Below are 27,222 nucleotides of genomic sequence, written 5' to 3' on the forward strand. Positions count from 1 at the left end.
AATCAAGCTTCACACCTGCCTGAGTCACATTAATAGTTGTAGGTTGAAGGACATTTCAGTAGATTATTCTATGATACAGAAAAGCAAAAAGAGCAAATACATTAGAGTTGGTTTGTGATGTTGGAGCTGTGTGCGCACCTCTGCTGACTACAGCTACACAAACTGAGGTTTTTTTGCTCTGCTGAGTAACTTAATGTCAATATAACATCCCTAGAAAATCCTTCAATTTATGCTATTTTTCCATTTGGGAGGCACAGGGAGGCTATTCTCTCCTTCTCTTACAGTTTTAACATCATCCCTGACAAAAATAAGTACTGCTTTGATAGTGAGCTGACTCTTCTCACAACCCATAGCATGTGTGTGTGTGTGTGTGTGTGTGTATTTGTGTGTGTCTACCTGTGGTGTGGCAGTAAGCAGGGGGGTGGCAGGTGAGGAAACCATATTCTCCATCTTGACCTCCTCTGCTGGTGGTGGAGGAGGGCTATACATGACTGGAGCTGGATGGTAGTCCTACATATACGCACACACACGCGCACACGCGCACACACACACACATTGTTATTATATTTGGACTTTCATTTATTTATTGACAGCCCTGCTGACGTCGTTTACTAGGATTTTAGATTTCATAAAGACAAGATAAAGCTCAGACAATGACATGATGTGCATATTGGGTACTGGCTGGTTAGCTATCTTGGTTATTTTTGTTTTTGTGAAGGCTATTGGAAATGTTTGATATGTTTTATTTACACTGGTTATATTCCTATTAATTTGATCTTATTCTCTTTTTATTCATTTTAATTCATTTATTTACCTATTTATTTCCCTGGAACACCGAATTCCTGTAAGATAAAGAGATAGATCATACCATTGGAGCCACAGGACCAGCAAGTGGGTAGGCAGGGTTCTGGGGTGGGTAGGCAGGGTTCTGGGGTGGGTAGGCAGGGTTAAAACCCTGCAGAGGAAGACAATTAGGAGTTACATCAGTAAATACTGACGGAAGATGAAGGCACACAGGAAATTTGTAGAGTAAAGGAAAACAAAAAGTACTAAACAAAAAAAAGTCAGCCTTGAACAAAAACACACCCCAAATAACTCCACTGTTGTAAGAGCATATTAGGCTTGTTCAAGTTTATCAGTATTTAAGAAATAAGGGTTGTAGTAGGATACTAACTGGAGAGGGTGGGGGGCCATTCCACTGTCCGGGGCCAGGAGTCAGGGGGGGAGGATGGACTGTGGGACCCTATGTAGGAACACATAAACATACAGACATGTACACAAGAAAAAACACTTTTCTTGATTAATCATCAATTGATCAGTAGTTGCCAATTTATTGGAAAAATACAAGTGATAAGTGATAAGTTGCATAATGATCGGGTATATAGATTCATACTATACTGTGTAGTTACTGTGTAGTAAATGTCATGTCTTACGTACCATGCTAGAGTTAGTGCCATGGTAGTACGGCTGAAAACACAGAAAACAGTCACATTCTTTAATTTAGGAAGTAAACATCAATTCAATACCACAGTCACTTTGAGACATTGTAAAGTAAGAACATCCATGAAAACGTAAAAAGTAATAGTATAATCTCACCACTCCTGGTTGTCCTGGGGTGTTGTAGGGAGGAGAAGGTCCAAAAGGACCACAGGGAGGAGGATGGACTGCATCTGGGGTAGTCTAGAGAGAGGAAGAGAGAGAGAGAGTGGGAGGAAGAGAGAAGATGAAGCAATTCACTGTTTTGGGGCTACAACTAATAATTATTTTCATTATTTATTGATAATCTACTGATTATTTATATACTTCTATAGCTTTTGGCTGACTGTGTGCACCAGACTGTTTAACAGCAAACCAGGGTATGATATTTATACATTTTACCATAATTCAGCGCTGAGATGAATTATAGTTAACAGCTATATTGATTTGGGGCAAAAGGTCATTATTTAAGTAGACAGATGCCAAACAAGAAAGAAAATGTTTTTATGACATTATTATTTTTAGGACATTTCAGTTAGCAAAATGTTAAAGGATTATTATTGTAGAGCACTGATATTTGGTTTCTAGGCTATGACCTCATCACTCCACACAAATAGAACCAAGCTCAACACAGCAGGGAGTGGTGAGTGGTAAGTATGAATTTCAGACTCGCAACATTCTCCAAAAGAAACATTCACAGTGGATATTTCTTTTACATTTTTTAAAGTAAAGAGTTTGTAAAAAAAAAAAAAAAAAAAAAAACAACCCTGTAAAAAACCAAAATGTCTCCAGATGGAGTCATACTTGTCTGTGTCACTGCCAATGTTAGTACCTGTAATGTTGCAGCAGTGGTGGCTTTCTTCTTGAAAATTTTCTTCCGACAACAGCAGCAAATGCCAGCAGGGATGCCCAGCAGTAAAAGCAGAGCCATGAGAGGGTTTCCCTCTGAGAACTCATGATAGTCTGCAGTGGAAAAAAAGAGGGGGAAGGACACAGATGGTTAAAATGAAATTGTTAATGTTGATCAAGCTTTCTCTTCAAGTTTCTTTAAATTGGTGTGTTCATTTAGTGCTTCAGATGAACAATCTTTTCAACCTTTGCATGCACTATGAACAATAAATTTCCCTGGCTTTTCTACTGGTTTCTGCTTTGTTTACAATTGTGTCTGGATATCCCGAGCGCAGACATTGACTGATTGTCCAGTGATTAGCTGAGAATTACTCCATAACACTGCAGTGCTTGGAGAGAGACCACGCTATAAAGAGACATTAAAAAGTGGTCCTTCCCTCAGTCATTATGGGGAATGTGAGATCTCTCTACAATAAGACGGGAGAGCTAGCAGACTTGGCACCAGAGGGAATACCGAGTGTGTAGTATTACACTGTTCATGGAGACATGGCTAATCGTGCCAGCTGCAGACACAAACACTGCATTAGAAGGGGGGAAGAAGACCTGTGCACAGGTCTCCAAAAGATAAGATCCCATTACATTGGTTAGCCTCCAGAAACCTTTCAGTCTCTATCACCACAGAGATAGCAAAAACAACTAGAAAATTTTCAGATACAGTGCGCTGACCTCTATAGCACTGACCCTGGTTACATGTGTGTTGGTGTTTGTGTGTGTCTCTGTGTGTGTGTATCTGTAATCACATGAAGCTTCCTATGTGTGTTTGGGTGTGTGGGAGAGCAGTGCTCAGAGAAGTACTGAGGCTCAGAGGTTGTCACGGCAACTTGAGCTGGTTGCCATTGACGATAGGGGCCCCCCGCGCAGACAGACAGGGGCAGACAGAAAAGCGGGGAAAAAGAGCCATTTTCTGCCTCTGCACTGCTCTCACATTTGGGCTTATCCTGAGAGAACGGTAGCTCCTATCAGAAAAAAACACAGACCATCACCGCTGTAAGGACTTCCTGAACACTTTGGTGTGCTTTTGGTGTTTCTACACAAAATATTTTGCAGACACTTGCGAGTTTAAAACAGGGGTCCTTTCTGCTTCTCTCAGAAAATCTTTGTATTGGAGTCAATAAGGAGCAGAGACAGACACGGCCGCTCTTAGAGACTGCTAATTCAAATTCTCTAAGTCTTTCTGATTTTTTGAGAACATTGTGAGAGACAGAACAAATTTGTCTACAATTGTGGAAAAAATCATGCGTCTAGAGCGTAAATTGTGGCTGGGAGGAGTGTGGAAAGAGCAAAAAATCTGGAGTTTTTTTAGGCTCTCTGCCACTCTGACCGATGACATCACGCACTCTAACGCGAACATTCCGTGCAATACACAACCTTTATAATCTCAAAATTTCTCCAAAATTGATAATGGTCATTGATCAGCAATTTATCAAAAACTATATGACCTATCAAAACGTGGAATAATACACCAATACACAAGACTTGTGTCTACGTTTTAAAGTTGGAATGGCGTCTCTAGGTGAACGTATGCCGGAGCAGTAGTCCTTTGAAAAAGGTAGAATTTTTTTCACTTTTTTCGCCTCGTCCCCATCACTTTGAATGGGAAATTTTCGTGCATTGTATTCTGTGGAGATAAATGATAGCACACCGAGTCTGATCAAGCCGCATGTTTTGGTGTATCATGTGCCTGGGTGCTCGCTATCGTTTTTGACAAGTAGCGAATCGAAATTTGTACGGAAGATGAATAATAATAAGAAGAAGAAGAAACGCCCAGAATAACAAGAGTGTTCAGTGCTCAGCACTGTATTACTAATAATAAGAAGAAATGCGCAGAATAACAAGAGTGTTCAGTGCTCAGCACTGTATCACTAATAAGAAGATAAAGAAACGCGCAGAATAACAAGAGTGTTCAGTGCGAAGCACTGTATCACTAATAATAATAAGAAGAAGAAGAAACACACAGAAAAACAAGAGTGTTCAGTGCTCGGCACTGTATCACTAATTATCTAATTTTCCCACAATTTCCTACGTGATGTTAAATTTTAGGCTATTCTCCCCTATGGGCTGCCAGTTAACCTTTGTAGTTATTCTCTCTTGGTTTCAGCAACTACTTGCGATTTCCATTTCCAGCAGAGGGTCTCCAGTTGCTCATTTGGCTGTTCTTCAGCAATTTCCTGCTGTTTTTGTACCTTATCTCAACAATCTCCTGCCATCTCCTTCCCAGAGCCTCCCACATTCCGAATCCATCATCACCATTCTCATCTGCCACTCACAATGTTTCATACTCAAAGACTGTTCATTCTAATCTCAGCAGATGGCATAGTCCTTGCTCATGATCTACATGTTTATGGGTGTTTTAGCTGTATAACAAATTGACATTGTGATCAGTGCTGATCTCAGATATCAGATCCTGTAAAACAATAATTTTCAGTGAGGAGCTTGGCAGCTGTCACTCACACTAATTAAGTTTGATACATGGTGCTGCACAGTTCTGTTTTTAGACTGAAAATGCAGTATTTGGTTTTGCAAAGCAAGTGAGTTCATGTTGTTGAGTCTAATTTCCAGTTTGCCTGGGAGTGATATTTTTGCTAATTGTACTCTCAGTCCTGCACTGGTTTATAATGGTACCTTGTATATGAAGCCTGTCCTGGAGTCAACAATCAGCAGTTGTAGTTTTTGGTGTATAACTTCTTAATGGAGTGGCAAGTTGGCAAGAAAATCACAGTAAAAAAGTGTTACGGATCATGATGGAGCAGGTGCAGCAGCTGTTTTTGAATGAGTAATGATCAGTAATTTTAAGTTAAAAAATATCTGTCCAGTTAGTTCCCTCATAAAATAGTAGACTAGGATTGGGCAGTATCCAATTTTTGATATCATTTAACCTTCCCCAAATATTCCTGCAGCGTACGGTATTACCAGCAGACTCCAAATCACACCAGAGGACTTTGAGCGGGCTGCCAATCACTGCTATATCAGTTCCTGCGACAAGGTGGCTACAGTGCACTTGAACTATGATTTTCCATCTTATGTTACATTAATGTTTTTAACACATTTTTGTATTCATTTTATGTCTATTTTTTATGTCATGCAATTAGCGCAGGTAAGTTCTTTCTTGTTTAGCATTTTGAGCTGCATTTCTTGTATGAAAGGTGCTAAACAAATAAAGTCTATTACTATTATTAGCATTATTTTCACACAACAAAAATGTGTGATACATATTCCAAATAATAACAAAATAACAATAAACAACAAAGATGGCATTAAAGAAAATGGGCGTAAAAGTGTGTCTTAAACACTGTAACATTTAAGTCTATTCTTGTATTTGCTTTTTCAAGCTTGAGCAGGCCACATTGTGGATTTACAAATTTGCCTGCAGTGTTGAACACCCACTCTGATGAGCTTGTAGTAGACACACACAAGCACTTAGAGACCACCCTCAACATCAGTGGAAAGCAGCTGGCATTTGATTTCCACCAGAGAAGGGGATTTTCAGGGCAGCTGCATTTTTTGGGGGACCAACTTGCTTACATTCGCCATTTGTTTTTTCTAATTTTCCCTTCTGAGGAGAAGCTGTGACTTGATGTGCCATTAGGATCACTTCTAAAGAGTTGTCTTTTTTTGACAGTTTTTTTTGACAGATTACATTGTTGACAGAAAGTTCTGTCTTCATTTTCATCACATCTTCAACCAGAGTAACGGTGGTGCTGGACTAATACTCTTAAGGTGTTTATAATGTATATGGACACATTGTGCAGCACAAGTATTTCATGATGGTAATGAATCAGACACCATTGCTATTTTCAGATATCCCAGGAAACTTTACTACCATATTATAGACAGTTTGTTATTAAAAATAAGTCTTCCTGCATAAATCTATGTTAACTGTTACTACTAACTACTACTACTACTACTACTACTACTAGTAACTGTTGATTTGGAAGACACTACTGCTGGCACTGCTGTATGAGGACTTATGAGACTGGAGCTATGATCATTTCTTGAACTAAAATAATAATTGTATTGCACTTAAATCATTATCAGTTGCACGCAAACTCCAGTTGTGCAGTGATGTAAGACCTCACTGTCTAAGAAGCTTCCACCAACAGCACTTTTTCATTGCTCTGAAAGACTGAAAGACTTTTTTTTCCTCCTGTGGGGAGATTTTGCTTTATTGTTCTTTTTGTTACTTAATAAAAACCGTTTAATGGCTACCTGTGTTTTCGTCCTCTCTCTTGGCATTAGAGTCATTTTCTGGTGAAGTGGTCTCCAGACCTAACACCATTAAAGCCTGGTTATTGGCAGGAAGCCTGTTTCATTCATTATAGCTCACAATCACAAACAAGAATGCTGGAGGATACAGGAAAGGCTCATTCATAGCTGAGCAGATCAACAGGATTTTGCATTTGAAAGCTTGTTCTGTACTTTTAACCTGTCAAATTCACAGTTTCACTAATTGCAGACACACACAGATATATTATGGACCCCAGAAATACTATGCGGTAATGAGAATCAGAAGCTAATGAGGATCCATAAAAGAATAAATAAAGATATGGGGACCCACCTGTCAGGTCCATCCTAGTAACAGACACCACCCGGTCCCTGCGGTCTCTCAGTGTATAACGTCCCTCATCAGTGTAGTTCACATTCCTGATCTCAATTTTCATGGAGTGGGTCTGCACCCGGTCCCAGTAATCCGGAAGGTCCTGGGACACCCGAGCACCATCATGTACCTGAGGGAGACAAACCTCTATCTGAGCATCACTCAGACTTCAGTCTACTTAGATATAAGCAAATAACCAAATACTAACATTTGTAATATTCCAGTACACAGAAATACTGAAAGATGAAAACCATTCAAATAAAAACTTAACCCCACAGTCCTGCAGCTACAGTCATGGAAGAAATTATTAGACCATCCTTGTTTTCTTCAATTACTTGTTCATTTTAATGCCTGATACCACTAAAGGTATATTACCTAAGAATACAATGAACATGACAAAAAAATGCAGCTGATTCCATAATTCCATAAATACTTTATGTCCTATTTGACATGCTTAAGCTTAATTGTATTCTCAGGGTACATAAGAGGCCATTTCATGTCATAAGCAGCACTGCACATGCAAAGGCCTGGAGTGGTTTCCTGCTTACATTCATGCCGTTGCACACCTCAGAAGTTGTCAGCTCTCACATAATGCCTAAAACAAAAGAATTATGTGAAGCCACAAAGGCAGCCATCTTAGCACTGTTGGAAATTGGCATGAGTGAGAGACAGGTAGCCAAAAAACTGAAGATCTCCAAGACAGCCATTCATTACACCAAGAAAAAAACAAGCCAAACATGGTACTACCAAATTGCTAGCTGGTCGAGTTGATGCCCACTCCAGCCAACTTACTGGTTAGGAGGAAGCCTGAAGAAGCCGACAAACCAGACTGTCTTGCCCCTACAGTAAAACATGGTGGTGGATCGGTGATGATCTGGGGTTGTTTCAGTATGGGTGGAACAGAGCAAATGCAATTGTGTGAAGGGCGAATGAACCAGATCACGTACAGGGCTACTCTTGAAAACAGTCTTATTCCATCAGTTGATAAACTCTTTCCTGCCTCGAATGACTGGATTTTCCAACAAGACAATGCCCCTTGCCACACGGCAAGGTCAGTTAAAGCCTGGATGGAGAACCAGAACATTCGAACCATGCATTGGACTGCTCAATCACCAGATCTAAATCCAATTGAAAACCTGTAGAACATCATCAAACTCAAAATGGAGAACCACAAGCCCAAAAACAAAGCAAATTTGTTTGAATTTTTGCAACAGAAATGTCAGAAGCTGGTGGAGAGCATGCCAAGACGCATGGCGGCAGCCATCAAAAACAATAGTTATGCAATCAAGTACTAACTCCTGTGTGTATCATATGACTAACGGACAGAAAAGAAAACATAGAATGCCTAAAAGCACTGTTTGGCAGTACAATGTCGTAGCTATTGATGTAAGAACTTGAGTGATTTTGGTTATCATCAAGAAAACCATGGAAAGTGGCTAGATATCAGCTCTCTATTAAACTCTTATGAGCTATTTTTGTTGTTATCATTATATTTGTCCAAACAAATGTACCTTTAGTTGTACTAGGCATTAAAATGAACAAGAGATTGAAGAAAACAAGGGTGGTCTAAAAATTTTTTCCATGACTGTATAACAGCCCATCACATTACAATGACAAACACTGAATCCCTCCATCCCTCTACTCATTTTTATCCAGCTAACCTTCCACCCATCCATCCTCTATCCCTTTAGCCATTCTCCTTTATTCATTTTATCTAACCATCCATCCATTTATCTCACCAGTGTAACGTTGGCAGCCTCCCCAGAGAAGGAGAGGACAGCGTCAGCCAGGTCAATGCCCTCAAGTGAGATATAGAGACTTTCTCCTGCTACACACTTCACATAGTTATGTCTGGCTGAAATGGAGAGGAGAGGAATAAAGAAATTAAGAGATGTAGAAAGAAAGTCATATGAAGTTATATTTGTGCCTTTATCCTGAGCATGGGATGGGGCATTTTGAGCACAGAAAAGGCTTTTTGCAAGCACATAAATTATATTTTGCTTGGAGATTATTGAAAGAGTAACTCTGTTCCAGCCATGGCCATACTTCTAGTTATTTCCTTTGTCTTCCGCTGTGTCTTTTGTTTTCCCCTGTCTCTCTTTCTGTGCGTGTGTGCGCGCGTGTCTGTGTGTGTGTGTGTGTGTGTATGTGTGTGTGCGCGCATGTGTGCATGCGTGCATGCGTGCGTGTGTGCGTGTGTGTGTGTGTGTGTGTGAGTGTGGTCTCCTACCTGGCACTCTCCAGCTTCCTCCTGAATGTGGCTCATTTATCTCACCTACCAAGCCTTCACATTTGCCTCCCATCAGCTCATCAACTCAACAGTATCATCGGTGGATCATTGTTTCAGCCACTGCAGGAGTTGACTATTGAGGCATCTCTAGTATTCTTAGCGTGTAGTTTTCTCAAGCTAACCATATTTTCTTTTCCATGTGCTCGAGGATCATCAATCATCTGCCTGTCTGTCTGCCATTCCTTATCGCCCCTCAGCCCTCTTATACGTACTCAAGTATATGAGTATGTCTCCCATATCAAGGGTGTGGTACCCAGAAACTTCACAGACTCGATGATGAGTAGTGGGGAATGTGAAGGTGGGTGACCAGCTTGATGGAAGGGTGGCTGAAGGAACAGTCTTTTCTTCAGTCAGTTCAAGTTTTCTTCAGCTAAGAAATATCGCAAAAATCAGACATATCTCGTCTTCTACAGATCTTTAACTATTAATTCACACTTTAATTTTCTCCTACTTTGATTATTGTTATTCCCTCTACACGTCTCAGTTAAGCTGCTCTAGAATGTTTACAGTTTGTTTAGAATGCAGCTGCCAGGCTATTAACTAGAACTAGCCTACAGTCCCACATTACCCTTGTTTTTGCTTCCCCCCATTAGCTTCTGGTAAAATAAAAAAGAAAAGAATAAACTACAAGATCCTGTTGATTACATATAAGGCTCTCCATAACCATGCCCCTAGTTACATTTCTGATCTCCTTGTCAACTCCAATTCTCTATCTCGACCTCTTATCCATCCCACACTCTAACTGCAAAACAAAAGGCAACCATACCTTTGCTGTTTTAGCCCCAACCCCCTGGACTCAGCTTCCCCAATCTATCAGATTTGCCGAATCTCTGGACTGTTTCAAACAGCTTTTAAAACACATTTTTATAAGCAAGCCGTTTTATAGATTTCCATTCTAAGCTTTGTTTGTTGTTGTTTTTGTTGTCTGGTCTATATCTCATTGTGTTGTGTTTTACATTGTAATTTTTACCTATTTGTTTATTCATTTTCTTCTTATCATAAGTGTGAAACAATTTGTAATTGTGTGTTTTAAAAAGTCCTGTACAAAGAAAGCATTACTTACTCATACTAATTGAATAATAAATACACATTTGCTCCATTGCTCAGCCGCCTACTGTTAGTAGTATTATCAGTTGCTACGGAAGTAGGGAAGCACTGGGAGAATGGTAAGAAGGCCATCATAACCACACTAAGTAATTATAGTTACAGTACCAATGATAAAACTTTTATGAAATTCTTTGTAAGTTAGTGTGTTCTTTATTAGCGTGCAACATTTCAACTTGGTTGGTTGCTAGCAAACTTCTATTAAAATGAGCATTACCTAAGGTATTTGGATAACTTCATAATTGCTAGCTACACAGGTAAGGTGTTATAATCACTAATGTAGTTCGTGTTGCCTCTAAATTTTTTCCTCTCATATCAACAACAGTTGTTAAGTGAATATGCACAGTAGAGCAACCATGGCTAGTCCAAACCTCGGCTAACTCACGTGTGACAATCACTTTGACAGTAGAGATCTCTTTATTCCAGAGGTCTGTTTGAATGTATGTTCCCTGGTCCTCATAAGTTACCTTAGAAAAACACAGAGAGCACATAAATACACTGTAAAGATCTAGAATCTCCAGCCACACTATAAGCACTACAAGGTGTTTTGCTGTCAATAGCTGATGAAAAACTAACATTACTGACAGGTCTTGGACAGAGGTGCAACACTTTCACTTGAAACTGAACTTTAAAGCACCACCAATTGCATCCAGAATTGCATTTCCAGAAAGAGAGACTACACAAATTACTTTGTTTACCTTGTCGATGTACCAGCGTCTGTCACTGCCTGTTCCAGACACCCTGCCTTTGGTTGTCCTGTAGAAGATGGAGCAAAAGCTACATGGAAATACATAAACTGCTACAAAACACTGGAAGCATCTCACAGCTTCCCTCCATGACCATCCTGTCCACAAGCACAACAGGAGGTGTCCTTGAGTGTTACTGACCTGAGTCTGCCCTTCTCCCAGTACAAAAAGTTCTTGTTGTGATCATCAGCTGGAGTGAACTCCAGCTTCTCCGCACTTTTGGACAGGTAGATCTTCAGCTGGCGACCATGGGCCAAACGCTCATGGAGATCATTGACAGCATAGGCCTCTGTGACAAATGCAGGAGGAGAAAGAAAATGAAGGAGAACATTATTTTGCTAAAAATTGGGGAAAATTAAGTTCTTGCTAGTTCTGGGGTGGAGTTGAATGGTGAAAACAATTACATCCTATGTCTTTTTCTAAATACTGTTGTTATATATGTCCGCAGTGGTAAAACTAAAATGTTACGCAGAAGGACTGCAAGTGCATCTTAGATATGTTGTTATATGCAAACTGTATAATTGCAGACAACTTGGTGAAAAACATTACTTCATGACCAAGGTTGGAAATGACATTAAAAATCACTATGTGATTGATGATTATGAGCCTATATATAACGGCTAACGAATCACCAGAAGTCTCAGTAAACACCTTGAAATTTGATTGTGTGATTTAACATGATTTAAAGTTGTGGTTGATAAAGGCTGTGGATGTGGCCGATATGTCTGAATGAGAGGGTCTCTGTCATCATGGACGATATGAAATTCTGTATTTCCACAACAATCCCAGTTAAATTTTTTAAGAAATACCCAAACACAAAACCTTGGATTACTCAACATAACATGCACAGCCTCAGAGAAAAACACAAAGCCTTTCAACAGCAGGGCTGGGTTTCACTCAAAATCATAACATGCCAAATCAAAAACGAAATCTTCAAAGCCAAAGAAAAAGGTATACAGAAAAACCGGAACTGGAATTCAGCACCATGAACACAAGACAAGCTTTTCAGAAAGTTAAAACCATAGACATATGATACGTAGACGCCTAACAGACTGACGCTGCCTATTGGAGCTAAGATGTTTTCACACTATAACTTGAAAAACAATTATCATGTTATTTCGTGATAAGATGTTTTCACGTTATAAGGAAAAATATAGAATATCTCCGGACGTATTTTAGGGAAAGTTAAAGTGTATGATTTGTAGAAAATCCAGTGCACCATCAGAAGGAGCCTTAAATACTCCCCATGATCTTCCTGATTTTGTGACACTCTACTTTGCCTTTTGTTAGAAAATAATTTTAAATATACTGACAGTTATGTCTGCATTATCACCAAGAATCTACTTAAAATAAAGCTAACAGAGAATTCTGATGGTGCGCTGGATTTTCTACAAATTATACATTTACTCATACACTACATAACTTTCCTTACATAAAGGTAGAGATGTAGTTATGATACAGGATGCTGTCACACATTAAAAATACGTGATTTCATGCTGAAATACTTTGTCTTTAGCATAATACAGACATATGGTATGGCATATTAATAAATGTATAAATGAATTAATTTTATATTTTAACAAAGAAACAGTTTGATTGTTCATTTGATTTCTTTCTCTCTCTCTCTCTCTCGCACACACACACACACACACACACACACACACACACACACACACACACACAGAGTAAGTTTTTTACTCAGTTGTGTTGGAATAAAACTTCACCAAAACAAACTGTCGAAACGAGGAAGGTTTTTTTCTTTTTGGCCACCTCCAAACACACACACGTACACACAAACACACACACACACACACACACACACACACACACACACACACACACACACACACAACTTCTGGCCTGACATGTCTAAATTTAAACAACTGTTCACAGGCTTTAGGATGACAAAGATTCCACAATAGCCTGGACTGAAACTGCTGATGTCTGTGATGTACACTGATTTTAACACATATACATATACATATAGACTCACTTGTGCCATGTAGCAGTGAGGGCTGTGGGCGGGACATTGTTACACAGCCAAGAGTGGTGACTTCAGAGATGCTCTCTTTACTTTGACTTCTGTTGGCTCTGGTGCTTGCCAAGAGTGAGAAGACCCAACCAATATGGCGGCGACGCTGGATTATGCTCCAGCATGTAATGAGGCGTCTACATATATTATGTCTATGGTTAAAACACTCACCGGCCATGGTCCACATGCATTTTGTCTGGTTGGATGTATTTGTACACTGTGAGGTTGTTCTCTGAGGTTGTGTGGAATTCATGTATGTACATTGTCTGTCAAATTTGATGTTTTCTGTCCAGTTTGATGTATTTGTGTAAGCTGAGGTTGTACGGAAGGTGGAAACAATTTTCTCTGTAGAAGGACAAATAAATCTAAATCTAAATCTATGTTGTTTACTTCTTTTCGTGAATGTACAAATGATAAGTCACGTTAAATGTTGGTGCCACGTTAAATGTTGGTGCCACATCTCCTTTCCTTTTGTAAAGGATGGTCCACTGTATCCGATGTGAAAAACGATAAGAAAAGAAGCATTAAACCATCTTTCCTTGGCATTTAGAGAATTTGAACAGCTCTTATTATTAGGGATCGACCAATTATCGGTTGGCCGATAATATCGGCCGATATTCGGCATTTTTTCGATAATCGGCATCGGCCATTTTTTCCACCGATAACCGATAAAATTACTTAACGTATTTTAAAACGTGCTTCTTTGGCTCTGATTGGCTCTCTCCGCCTGAAGTCACCACTCTTGGCTGTGTAACAATGTCCCGCCCACAGCCCTCACTGCTACATGGCACAAGTGAGTCAGTGACAGCCAATCAACACTGAAGCCTCTGCATGCAGTGCCACAGACAAGGAGAAGCAGACGACTGCTCCGGTGATCCAGCAGACGCAAAGGCAGCAGAGTCAGTCGAAGTTGCAATAAAAACCCTCTATGATGAAGTTTTAAAAATACCACAACCTTATGATCAATTTCAGTAATAACATGCAAGTCCAGAGTTGACATTTCACCAACCTACTTGTCTAATCACATCAAGCATACGACTTTGTAAGATAAATACGCACCAATAAAAAAAAAAAGATGTAACCAAGTGAACATGACTGTCGCGTCTACAACTCACGTGTGTAATGAAGCGTTTATTGTTTGCATTTACATTATTAAGTGCCTTATTCTTATTTACGTTTATGTTTATGTTCTTGTTTATGTTTTTTAAGAGTTTACATCCAGCCTACTGTTCTGAGATTCAGAATATGCCTTTATTTCTCTAAATATATATAAATAAATATAAGCGAGTGAGTCTTCAGCGAAATCTCTGCACTTTATGAGAAGAGAAACCGCCTAACAGGAGAGCACGCTGAGCAGCTCTGCTTTCTGCACCACAATCTGGTGCTACTGAATTGGGAGTACTAACTCAGACCCAAATTTCAGAACAGTTCAGTTTAATTTCTTGATGTTTCAAAAATTCAGGGAGCTATTTTAATTATTTATTTATTCATTTGAGTGAGTTTTAAGAAATGCTGCTGGAAGGCCCCTGCACTTTTTGTTTCAAAAATAATTAAACTTAAAAGGTATTTCAGTTAAGATTTTGTGTTTGTGTTATTTTACAAAAAGTTAAGGTCTTTTTTTTCAGTGTACACAAAACAAACAAACAGTATACTGTATTCATTCTAATCCCAGGTGTGTTTTGACACCAAAATTTTCAGTTTTGCTGCAAACGAATATCGGTTTTAAATATCGGCTACCGGTTTCGCTTGATTATTAATAATCGTTATCGGTATCGGCCCTGAAAAATCCATATCTGTCGATCTCTACTTATTATGGCTGCCACTTAGATAATTTGAGGTCATTTCACTCAGTTATGACCCTTCTGAAGCAAAAAAAAAAAAGACTAGACTACTTTAGACTGCAAACCTGATCACCTGATATCTCTCCCCAACTGCACACCTGTTCCCACTTTCCTCATTAGCCCTGCAGCACCTGCCTAGTCAGTGTCAGGTCATTGAAGTTGCAAAGTTGCCATGTGCTATGTAGGGGTGGGCGATATATATCGTCTACGATAGTATCGTAAAAGTCGTTTTAACGATGTGCAATTTTACATTATCGAGTAGAACCATCTTGAAAAGAAAACCAACAGAAGATGCAGTGACAATGGTAAAGAAGAAGAGCATGAGTCCACAGAAGCCAATCAGCGGGCACGATTCAGTCACGTGGTGACACGGCAGCAATCACGTTAACAACATTGCCCCACGGAGCTAACATGCAGGAGCCTCCGGTCTCGGCGACCGCAGATGATTTGGTGCCAAGACGTGGGTCCACGTCTTTAGCCTGGAGATGGTTCGGTTTTGTCAAGACTGATGTCAGTCAAAATAATGTTCTCTGCAAGATATGCCGAAAGACAGTTGCCGTGAAGAGCAGTTCGACAACAAATCTGTTCCATCACTTGCGAAGGAACCACATGAAAGAGTATGAGGAGTATGTTAAACTTCGCGACTCCACAGCTACAAGCACGACTTCGCTAAAGAAAAGATGAGTAAACAAAACACTCAGCAAACCCTCACGGAGTCTTTCAATAAACACACGCCATACGACAAAGCAGGTAAACGCTGGCAAGAAATTACCCACGCCATCACTAATTTCATTGCTAAAGAAATTATGGCAATTAAAGTGGTGGAGAGTGAAGGCTTCAGGCGACTTGTTCACGTCCTTGATCCCAGATATAAAGTGCCAAGTCGCAAATATTTTTCTCAGACTGCTCTACCAGACTTATACGAATCAACTCGCAAAACGCTGACGGAGAAACTACTTTTCAACGACCACTGATTTGTGGTCGAGCAGGACCTCCGAGCCGTACCTCTCTTTAACGGTGCATTTCATCGATGAATCCGGGCTACTTAACAGCTACTGCTTGCAGACATCTTACTTTCCACAGGACCACACAGGAGGCCATATATGCCACATGAGTTTATGTGCATGTTTTGTATGTGTTAAGCACTTTAAAAATAAAAGAGCTGTTGTTTTGAAATGTTGTGTCTCTCCATAGATGTCCTGTTAAGCAAGTAGAAGTTACAGTTTTTGAAAAAAGTCACATCTTAAAGGATATCGCCAGATTATCATTATTGTAAAGTCAAAAAAAATAATGGAGATATTTTTTTTACCCCATATCACCCACCCCTAGTGCTATTTAATGATCACTGGTACTGTACCAGAACCTGCTTGCCTACCTGCCTGTAACCCTGTAACCCTATATATGTATATGTATGTATATGTATGTGTGTGTGTGTGTGTGTGTGTGTGTATGTCTATATATCTATATAGATATATCTATATAGATATATAGATATATCTATATATATATTTATATATTTTTTAAAGAAAAAACTCACTTTGACAATAAATCATTGTATTCTATTCTAATTCAGCATGTTTAGTACCAGGGCCTTAGACCAAGGCTATGTTCAGACTGTAGCCAAAAGTGGCCAAAAACAAATTTTTTTCATCATTTGTATGTGGCTGAGATCTTTTTTTTTTTTTCATGACAGTGTGAACAATGCAAATCATATGGAATCTGATCTTTTCAATTTTGATTTGGGCCACTCTCAGTTGGTTGGCAGTGGCATTCCAAAGTTCCAGTTTGAGTGACATCTAATGTCCTAAGCACTGCATCATTTCCTTTGGTATAAAACACCTTGACATCCTGTTTCATTGCAACATGGTGGTGCGCTGTTGCTGACAGGCACAGCAGGAGAATGGTGGGCTATTTTTTGATTTATAGCTCTTTTTCCCAGACCAAACAAATTATTATTAATTAACATTGCATCGACTGCCATGTACGCTGTACGAGCTACAATCGGACTGCACTCTGGAAGAATTAACGGACTTGGAGGCTTTTATTGACAACCACTATCACCACCTTCATTCAACCATGGACCTGGACATAAACAAACAACATGACTCCAAGAGGAGCAAGCGAGACTCCACAACGGGCACCAATGAGCTGCACACCACCAAAGTTGAGGTTAGTATGCTTGCAAGCATCAATAAAAAGCTGGACATGTTGGTCACTATTCACGAGGAGTTAAACAACATGCGTAAAAGCCTTGAATTTGCCCACATTCAAATCGAAACACTACAGCATTCATATCAGGAGCTCCAAACTTCCGTAGCAATATTCACCCAGCAAATGCAAAACGTCACCACCGAAAACAAAAAGATGAAAGAAACAATTCTAGACATCCAAACACGCGCGATGCACGATAACCTCATCTTCTCAGGCATTCCAGAAACATCACTGACAATCCAGTTACATTAAAAACTTCATGCAAACTCAACTACCAGCCGACGTTGTCCATAACATCACCTTCCACCAAGTCCACCATCTCGGCAAACAGCTGGAGTATAAATCTAGGCCCATCATCGCAAAATTCAAACACTATCAACATAAAGAACTTCTCAAAAGCAAAGGAAAACTACTCAACAAACTACAAACTACTACTACAAACTACTTCGGAATGAACGATCAATACCCACGGGACATAAAAGAACAAAGGAAAGCTCTCTACCCCATAATAAAAGACAACTGAAAAAACAACAAACATGCAGTTATGGTAGTTGATAAACTCTATATAAATGGACAATTATTCCGAAGCCCTGAAATTACACCTTGGCTGTTCTAAATAAGACCACACAATTATGCCAGATTCACTTACACCTCTGTAAGCCCATAGAACTAGCTAGCCCTATATTCTACTGAGCTCACACTCTCTACTTGCCCTCTCGTTTTGTTTTTTTTTCTTCTCGTTTAGCTGTTCTCTCTCTCTCTCTCTCTCTCTCTCTCTCTCTCTCTCTCTCTCCTATCAGTCTCTGATAAGACATGTACCATTCTTTGCATATTGCTTGTTTATGTCTTGTCTTTTTGTCTGTCTTTGTCAATATGTGTAAAATCCCCTTGTTCAGTATCTGTCTGTTCGTTTTGTACTCATTTTTGACACCACTATTACCTTTTAGCTCAACCTCAAGCAAAAATGATGGAAAACATGTTATGCAAGATAACACACATCCACTCAACACTGTTGAGCAAAAACACACATGCCATATCCTCTCAATTGAACCCCTCTATCCCTCTCTTCCCTTCCTCTCTCTCCCTCTCTTTTTACCACTTCATATTGTGACCGTCTGTCAACTTATCCAGAACTGCTTGTATGTCATAACTGAGTTGTTCAAAGGTGGTTGAATAAATGATAATATCACCCAGATAAACAAAACAGATTTTTCCCCGTAGGTCAGATAAGACAATCTCCATCAGCTGCTGGAAGGTAGCTGGAGCGTTCTTAAGTCCAAACGGCATCACCTTGAACTGATAGAGGCCAAAGGGGCAGATGAAGGCAGTTTTTTCCTTGCTGTCCTTTTCCATTTCCATCTGCCAGTACCCACTGTTGAGGTCCAGGGTGGTAAAGACAACAGCTCCAGCCAAAGACTCAAAAATCTCCTGGATATTGGGCAAAGGATAGGAGGTGGCATGGTGGCACGGTGGCAACACTGTTGCCTCACAGCAAGAAGGTCCCAGGTTCGATTTTCGCACCGGGGGTGTGTCTTCCACCATGCCTTCGGTGCCTGCTGCAAAAAAGAGGGCCTTTCTGTGTGGAGTTTGCATGTTCTCCCCGTGTTCACCTGGGGTATCCTCCATAAAAAAATATACCCCCACTAAAAACATGCAAGAAGATCACCACCTGACCAATGGTGACGGCGAAGATGGGTCCCCAGGCGCCGGTCTGGCTGCCCACCGCTCCTGGTCTGCCGCGGAGGAGGGACGACCAGGATGGGTGAAATGCGGAGGACAAATTTCACCTCGTGTGCAGTGCCTGCATGTGCATGTGTTTGACAAATAAAGGGGAATGTCTTCCCCCGATTCTTCTTCTTCTTCTTCTTCTTCTTCTTCTTCTTCTTCTTCTTCTTCGGATATGCATCTGTCTGAGTAGCTGCATTCAGCTTCCTGTAGTCAACGCAGAACCTTGGTTTTGGGTCCTGTTTTTTTGGCACGAGCACTACTGGAGCAGCATAAGGTGAGGTTGAGGGCTCGATAATGTCCTTCTCCAACATTTCCTCCACCTGTTCTTTAATATTTGGAGCTTCATTGGTGACACACGATAGGGTTTCTGCTTGATGGGCACCTCATGAGTGAGGTAGATTTTGTGTGTAAGCACTTTAGTACTACCTAATGTGGTTGTGCAGACATCAGAGTTGTTCTGTAGTTTAGGCTTTTAACTGACCTTTACATTCTTACGTTTTTATCATTTATCTTATGTTGACGCCTTTTATTCTGCTGTCTTATATTTTGTATTTTATCTACTTTACGTATTATCTTATGAACTTCTCTTCTTTTAACTGTTTAATTTATTTTTTAGTTCCAGTGTTTCCTCAGGGGGGTCCTCCACACTGAGAGTTGTGTCCGGTCTGCTGCCGGGGGTGCTGTCCTTGGGCCCCTTCAGCACGGCTGATGGGGGGGGGTCACTACCTTGGTGTGGGGATTCGCCAGGCTGTCAGGGTTGGGGGGGCCCGGGTGCTGGTGCCCCCTGTGCTCATAGTCCGTGATGACTCCTCTCAGTGTGGACGGCCCCAAGGGTGGCATTCTCCTCAATCCTCTGTGCCTGCTACTGTCTGTGGTGAGAATGTGTGTGTGTGTGTGTGTGTGTGTGTGTGTGTGTATGCATGTAGTTGAGGGTGTGTGTTAATACATATGGAGGGTGGCAGGGTTGGGTTTTTGGTGTTGTTCTGTTTTTATTTATATTGTTTTTAACTCTTGTAAAGCACTTTGTGTTGCATTATGTATGAAAAGTGCTATATTGATTTGATACTGACTGAGTCTGAACTGTGACTGTCATTTCACTCCATCCTATAGGCTGTCGCCCTTCTCCATCTGCCAGGTACAGAGGTCCCCTAGTCCAGGGCTTTAACACATCCTGCTGCCCTTTTACTACTGACCACACACCCTCACTGATTCGAGTGTATGAGGACCCAGTATCCAGGATGGCGGTTCCTTTCCATGGACCAACGTTCAATGGCACTATAAGCTGGCAGGGGAGGGTATTGTCGGAAGGAAAAACAGAGATGTCTGCTCCAGAGTGGTTTTGAGGAACAAGGGAGTGTAGCATGACGTCCTTGGTGGTAAGTTGGTCTGTCTGGGTGCTGCTGCTGAGGCCTAGGTGAAGAAGAAACTCTGTTTGAGTGTAACCGGGGACAAGATGCTGGTGCATGGCTTCCTTTACAGTGCCAACAGTAAACTTGAGGGGTTTTGTTAGGGCTGGGTTGGCTTTGTTGCACAGGTTTCTCCCTGGTTGGGGGTAGAACGGGGGGAGGAGTGGGGTCAGACGCAGCAGGCTTAGGGGATTTCTTTAAAGTCTTCCTCTGTTCGTAGTGCAACGGATTCTCTCTGTCCTTCTCTAGTTGTTGACCCAGGCAGACAAGTGCATCAATAGAGGTGACTCCACTGCTCCTCAACTGACTGGCTAATTGAGGGTTTATGTTCTTTAAAATCAGTTGATGACCTCCTCTTCTTCAATGTCTGCTTTCCAGCGTTTGCACAGGGCCTGGTACATGTAGGCAAAATCTCGCACACTTTCTCCCTCCGTTTGAACTCTGTTTCGAACCCTCTGTGCTAATTCATCCTCATAATCCTCAGACAGAAATGCAGCATGGAAGTGTTCCTGAAACTGTTTCCAGGTATGAATTTTATGACAGGCCACATCACACCAGTCTCTTGCAGTCCCATGGAGTACATTTCTTAGGGTGGCAATGAGTTCCTCATCAGTAAGTGGATTAAGAGCTGGGATATCCTCACATCTTTCCAGGTACTGAAGTGGATCTCATGGATCATTTAAACCTCCAAAAGTGGGGAATACTATCCTGACAGGACATGTGCTCATGAACCTGCTCCTTGATTCACGTTGAAGTGTGATTCCTCCAGGTGACCCAAAGTTGACCTCTGGCAAATCAGGATGTGCGGTGGAATATAATTGATGGCGGTTTGAGGTGAGTACAGGTTCTACCTGTAGATTTGTTTGAACACTAGCATGCCCAAAGGTGCTGCCTCTTCCTAGGTTAAACTCATCTGACAGTGTTTTCATGGAGTCTTTGCATGAGAGCTCCTCCTGCAGGTGAGTTATGGCCTCAGATATGGGGGTGAGAACAGAATGAAGGTCCTTGAGCAACTCAGTGTGATGATGTTTTAACCTCCATTCGAGTGCTGTATTAAACTGTGTTCTCATATATTCGAGTTGTTGATTCATGTGTTCAGAAATATTTTTTTGTTGTCCATGAAATAGATCAGTCAGCGCTTTGGTTATTTGGTCACTTTGAGTTGCAATTTGTTTTGTCATTTGGGTCATATTTTCCTTCAGCTCCTGCTGGTGGTGTCTTTGGACCTTAGCAAGGGTTTCCAGCTGCTGTTGAATCTAAGGGTTAAAGGATTTGTCTGTTGAGGATGAAATAACAAGCTGGGGTTTTTTTCCTCCGTTTTCCTCGCTTTCCACATTTGCAGGTTTCATGGGAACCACAAGGTCATTGACAACAGAGAGGTCCATTTCCATGTCCAGCAATGAATGAGACGTTAGTGGTAACTCCGGAGCGGCAGAGTTGATTTCTGGTGATCCTTCCATTTCATATGCAGTCTCTGACAGAGCTGCCATTTGGTTTTCCTTTGTTCCTTGGTTTCCAAAATAAAGATTTTATTTTCCACAAATAGCACAGGTGTTTTTGTTTGGTTGCTCCTTCAAGTCATTCATGAGTGTTTTTTTCAAATATTATTTTGCTTTTGAGTTCGGGTTGGCCCCACATTGGGCGCCACTTTTTATGCGACGGTTTGCGGTGGGCACGTGAGGGAGAGGTTTTTTAGGGCGCCAGCCAGGTCTCTCTCCTGGCATATAAGATGTTTAATTTCAGACAATAGTTAAGTCTTTACTTCTTATTATTGTTTTTTTTTTTATACAACCTGACACATTTCTTTCCCCACATCAAAACACACAAAGGCAATACATTTAACCATGCACATCTTCACTCATGAAAATAAACTAAGCAACACAAAATCACAACAGCACAAAATATTATAATTAATGCAACACTGTATTTGTGGTCCAAAGAGTCACAGCGTGGCGGTTCAGACAGTTCATTCCAATCAGTGTAAAAAAAATAGTCTTTTCCTTAAACAAAAAATGACGAAACCCTTCAGGAACAAAGTAAAAAATTCATAAAGAACAAAAAGAGCCTCAGTGCGAATAATAAAAAAAACAACTCGGTACCTGAGTAGTATTTGTCACAGTCAGTTTTTGAGGGTTTCCAATCTGCTCCCGAGGGGCGGGGTTGCTGAGAGAGTGATGTGGAAAAAGAAGTGGAATGAGGAAATGAATGAATGAACTGAGGGAATAAGCTTACTCGCTAACTTTTAACAATGGAGATGAATGAAGACATCAGGTTACCTGAGAGGTTATGGCAAAAGGGACGGAGATGTGAAGATGTGGCAGGAGTGGCGGAGATGAATGAATGGATGCCGTTTGAGGTCCGGGTCACAACTGAACACGGTACAGGAATGTAGCGGTATGAGAGGTGAGGATTAATGGCTCACTTTTTCTCAGTGACTGCACAGGAGCTCCGACTCTTAACGCTTCACGCTATCCGGCATCAAAACTACAACTGAGGTAGAGATTTTTTATAAAGCGGCTCCCTCACAGCCTCGGTGAGTTGGTGCTGCACAGCGCACCAGGGGGTGGTTACGAGGGCGTGGGCAGGCTGGCACAATATGTCCCTTAACCCAAAAATACATACCAGCCCACAACTCTGTCATATCTGTCATACACACATGCAACACTTAAATTGAAATCATGGAATAAACACAGCTTCCGTAACCAATCCAAAAGACTTAAAGTAATTAATCATCGGATAAAATTAAAGGCTGACATTTGCTTCCTACAAGAAACACATCTAACAGACACAGAAATACAGCATCTCAAATTCAAACAATTTGACAAAATATACTCTTCAACACATAACAGCAAACAAAGAGGTGTCATAATTTCAGAAGTGACCTCTATTCCCCCACTTACCAACCTACACAATCAGAAATAAACATCTTCTTAAACAGTGTGAAATTACCAAAATTAACTATGGAACAAACTGACATTCTAGACGCACCCCTTAGTCTCAATCAACTGACCGAAGCCCTCAATAAAATTCTTAGCAACAAATCTCCCGGACCAGGTGGACTACCAGCCGAATTCTACGGACACTTTTGGGACATATTATCACCACTGTTCAACAGAGTAATTATAGAAATAAAAACCTCTTCCACCATACCTACACACATGAATACAGCAGCCATGATGTTATTGTTAAAACCAAACAAAGATCCATCTCATCCCTCTAGCTACCAACCTCTCTCATTATTGAACACTGACTTGAAAATTATCACCAAAGCACTAGCAACCAGAATAGAAACAGTCATTCCCATACGCATTCATCCAGATCAGACAGGCTTCATAAAAAATAGACACGCCACAGATGTCCGCAGACTGTTCAACCTATTTAATATATCACAAGAAACACAACAGAAAACCATTATCATTTCACTTGATGCAGAAAAAGCTTTTGATGACGTAAACTGGTCATTTTTATTCAATACTCTCCACAGGTTTGGTTTTGGAGAGTCGTTCATCCACTGGATTAAAACACTATCACATTACCCAGGGCCACAATTACCACTAATGGAATCACTTCAGAGTGTTTCACACTGCATCAGGGCACCAGACAGGGATGCCCTCTCTCGCCTTCCCTCTTTGCCATTTTTATTGAACCTCTCGCAGCAGCAATAGGACAAAACAGCATAATCAAAGCAATCAAAGGAATTCAGGTAGCCAACATACAACACAATATCAGTTTATATGCAGATGATCTCTTACTTTATATACAGAACCCAGAGGTATCACTTCAAGAAACTTTCAATATCATCAATAGATTCTCTCATGTCTCACAATACACTATCAACTGGAATAAATCAATCTTACTACCACTCTCATATGATGCATGGGATTCTGGAGCTCAGAACACTTCCCTCCCCCTTCATATAGGCAACATCAAGTACCTAGGGATTCATATTTCCCCCAGGTTGTCAGAGCTTTTTACCCTCAACTATACTCCCCTCCTCAGGAAAATCGAAGACGTATACAAGCGCTGGTCTAAACATCCACTCATTGGAACCTCAGAATTGAATGATTCCATATTTTTTTCCCTCTGCTTGGTCTAAAAAAGTAACTGTTACTAATTACCACAATTTTTTTTCTTGATTTCTTCTAGTGTTTCTTAAAGCCAGAAAGTTGCCATTTGAAATAACTTTAGTTTTGTGTCATGTCTGTCATCTGCTTTTTTTCTACAAAATTAAACAACTGAATGAACATCCTCTGAGACTGGTGATTCCATAATTCTTGCCAGGGGTTGTACTCTTTCTGGATCACGGTCACTGAGGCACCTTCCACCATCCTGAGCTACAGAATCCCATCATCCCCAATACTCTGTCTTCTTGGTGACATCTCCATAATCCACATCCCGCAAAAATTCAGGAATCCATTGCTCATCTCTTAGCTGTCTGAGAAAGTAGTCCTTCAAAACTGGAAGTCAAAGAATCTTGCCACATCCATCACTGGACAAATTTAATCGCAGAAGCAAAGGAAGCAAATGTCAGCCTTTGAAGACACGTGGTTTCCATTTCTATCATTTCTAAATTCAACAAAACATAACTACAAGCCGCATATATTACCAGACACCTCCCTCCTCTGCTCTGTAACACCCCCCACACACACACACCTTCCTTCTGCCCCCCTCCGTTCTGTTTTTTGTGTGTGTGTGTGTGTGCGTGTGTGTGTGTGTGTGTTTCTTTCTTTCTTCTTTTCTTTTACATCACATATTTATTTATTCCTCCTTTTGCCCCCACATTTACCATACTACTACCTACACAAGGGCACACACTAGCAACACTCAAGCATAACACGTTTTGCCAAAGCTCTTTCAACATTTAACTGTGACCATCCAATACGAATCACAGATTATTCCAGTCAGTTACTAAGAATACATCCTTGTGTTTATCAACTGTCCAGTCCCATCTTGTCAGTTCTGTTATCACCCCATCTCACTTCCTGGCAGCCTGTCTGTCTGTCTCTCCATCTCACTTATTATCTGTCTGTCACCTTGTTGCATTTTATGTGTTAGGTGGTACACTATATACGTGGTGCTACATGGATCCAAGGTCTCACTAAAAATGGTTACGGTAGGACAACTGAAAATCTGAACTGAATGTAACATATTGTATTGTATTTTAAAAACGTATTGTTTTATTAAAAATGAAGTTGTCCTCCAAAGAGGGGGGTGGTGGTGGGCCAAAAAAAAAAAAATAATAATAATAATAATTCATTCATTCATTCGTCTTCTATACCCGCATATCCCTTTCGGGGTTGTGGGGGGCTGGAGCCTATCCCAGCTGGCAATGGACAAGAGGCAGGGTACACCCTGAACCTGAACCGGTCGCCAGCCGATTGCATTGCAACATAGACAGACATACAACCATTCACACTCACACTCACCTATGGACAATTTAGAGTCACCTATTAACCTAATGTTTTTGGTCTGTGGGAGGAAGCCGGAGTGCCCGGAGAGAACCCACGCATGCACGGGAAGAACATGCAAACTTCACACAGAAAGGCCCTACCCAACCCGGGGATCGAACCAGCGACCTCCTTGCTGTGAGGCGCGGCACTACCCGCTGCGCCACCGTGCCGCCCATAATAATAATAATTAATTAATCAAAAAAAAAAAAAAGTTGCATAGGCCCATGTTACATGTTAATGTAAATTTTGCCCAAATCTGATCAGAATGATTAGCTACAGCACAATGTAACTGTGTCTATGTAGTCAGTGACAAGTCTTCCTAATCATTGTAAGTTTTACACAAATTTAGCAATTTTCATGTTTCATTCCAATTGTATTTGACACTGTTCTTTCATCTAGGTTACAGTTTCGATGTTGCCATCTAGTGTTTTTAAACCTGCAGAAATCAGAATTGCACTATGGGTAAACTGTCATTTAATTTTGAACATTTGAGTTAGCTATTATCCAGAGCAGAACTGAGAAAGAAGCAGTATTTTTCTATATATAAATCCCTTGTATGGAAAACCATTTGGTTCTTTGAAAAAAAAAAAAAAAAAAAATCAGAATTCTTTTGTTGACTAGTGTAGTGCTTATGTAGTGTTTGCAACCCCGCAACACTAGAGGGCGCATACGGCATGTGAGGTATTGTGTATCTGCCTGCCACAGCCTAACGAGTAAGACACAGAGTGTATCCATGCTATGTACAGGTAACAAGGACATGTTCAGTAAACATCCCAAGTTGAACGTCTGTTGTCCAAGCATTCATTATGGTTAATGAAACACCACATTGGCGATGAGGATAAAGTACCAAGATACTGCCGCGAGGACAAGGAGACAGCGTCGGAAGAAAAAGAGAGAGGGAAACGGCATGGAGCTAAGGGCTACAAGCAAGTTAACGAGGACAACGGGTAGAAACAAGGCAAGCAGCACTCACCATGTCGCTTGCGAGCACCGCAGCTCTACAAGCAGGACCTCAGTGGGACCTCGTTGGTGTAAATGGCTGCAAAGGTTTGAGAACTATACCACCGCCATGAACATTACTGGTGAGGCTAGGCTAAAAGCATTGCTGCTGCACTTAGCAGGAGAGCGAGTGCATGACATTTATGACACATTGGTAGCAGAGGGAGATAAATACGCTGACACCAAACAAAAGCTAAAAACCTACTTTACACCCAAGAAAAACATCTTGTATCAGGTGTATATGTTCAGGAAAGCAGTGCAACAGCCAGGTGAAAACTTAGACACCTACTGTGCCAGACTTCGCAAGCTTGCAAAGAACTGTGAGTTGGTGATGTGGATCAAGAAATTAAAGCACAACTGATCCAAAGCTGTGTTTCAACCAGGCTGTGTAGATGAGCACTCAGAGAGCCTGATAGCAGCCTGAGCGATCTTCTGG

The 27,222-nt window shown here is 40.9% G+C and overlaps 1 protein-coding gene across 2 annotated transcripts in view; it reads right to left on the minus strand.

Annotated features, from left to right (window-relative positions):
• LOC143319932 (uncharacterized) overlaps positions 1–27,222 on the minus strand; it is a 62,169-nt gene that overhangs the window by 15,245 nt on the left and 19,702 nt on the right. The window contains exons 3-13 of one of the 2 annotated variants that reach the window (XM_076729218.1): positions 11,261–11,408; positions 11,072–11,129; positions 10,759–10,840; positions 8,719–8,834; positions 6,941–7,109; positions 2,309–2,439; positions 1,597–1,680; positions 1,438–1,467; positions 1,175–1,243; positions 869–955; positions 397–510 (exon numbers count right to left, since the gene is read on the minus strand). In XM_076729218.1, coding sequence (XP_076585333.1) covers positions 397–510; positions 869–955; positions 1,175–1,243; positions 1,438–1,467; positions 1,597–1,680; positions 2,309–2,439; positions 6,941–7,109; positions 8,719–8,834; positions 10,759–10,840; positions 11,072–11,129; positions 11,261–11,408 — 1,088 coding nt within the window. Of the gene's footprint in view, positions 1–125; positions 511–868; positions 956–1,174; positions 1,244–1,437; positions 1,468–1,596; positions 1,681–2,308; positions 2,440–6,940; positions 7,110–8,718; positions 8,835–10,758; positions 10,841–11,071; positions 11,130–11,260; positions 11,409–27,222 lie in introns of those variants that run through there. The other variant, XM_076729216.1, reaches the window with a different exon arrangement.

The sequence above is a fragment of the Chaetodon auriga genome, chromosome 4 (assembly GCF_051107435.1).
Source record: "Chaetodon auriga isolate fChaAug3 chromosome 4, fChaAug3.hap1, whole genome shotgun sequence".
NCBI classification, from domain to species: Eukaryota; Metazoa; Chordata; class Actinopteri; order Chaetodontiformes; family Chaetodontidae; genus Chaetodon; species Chaetodon auriga.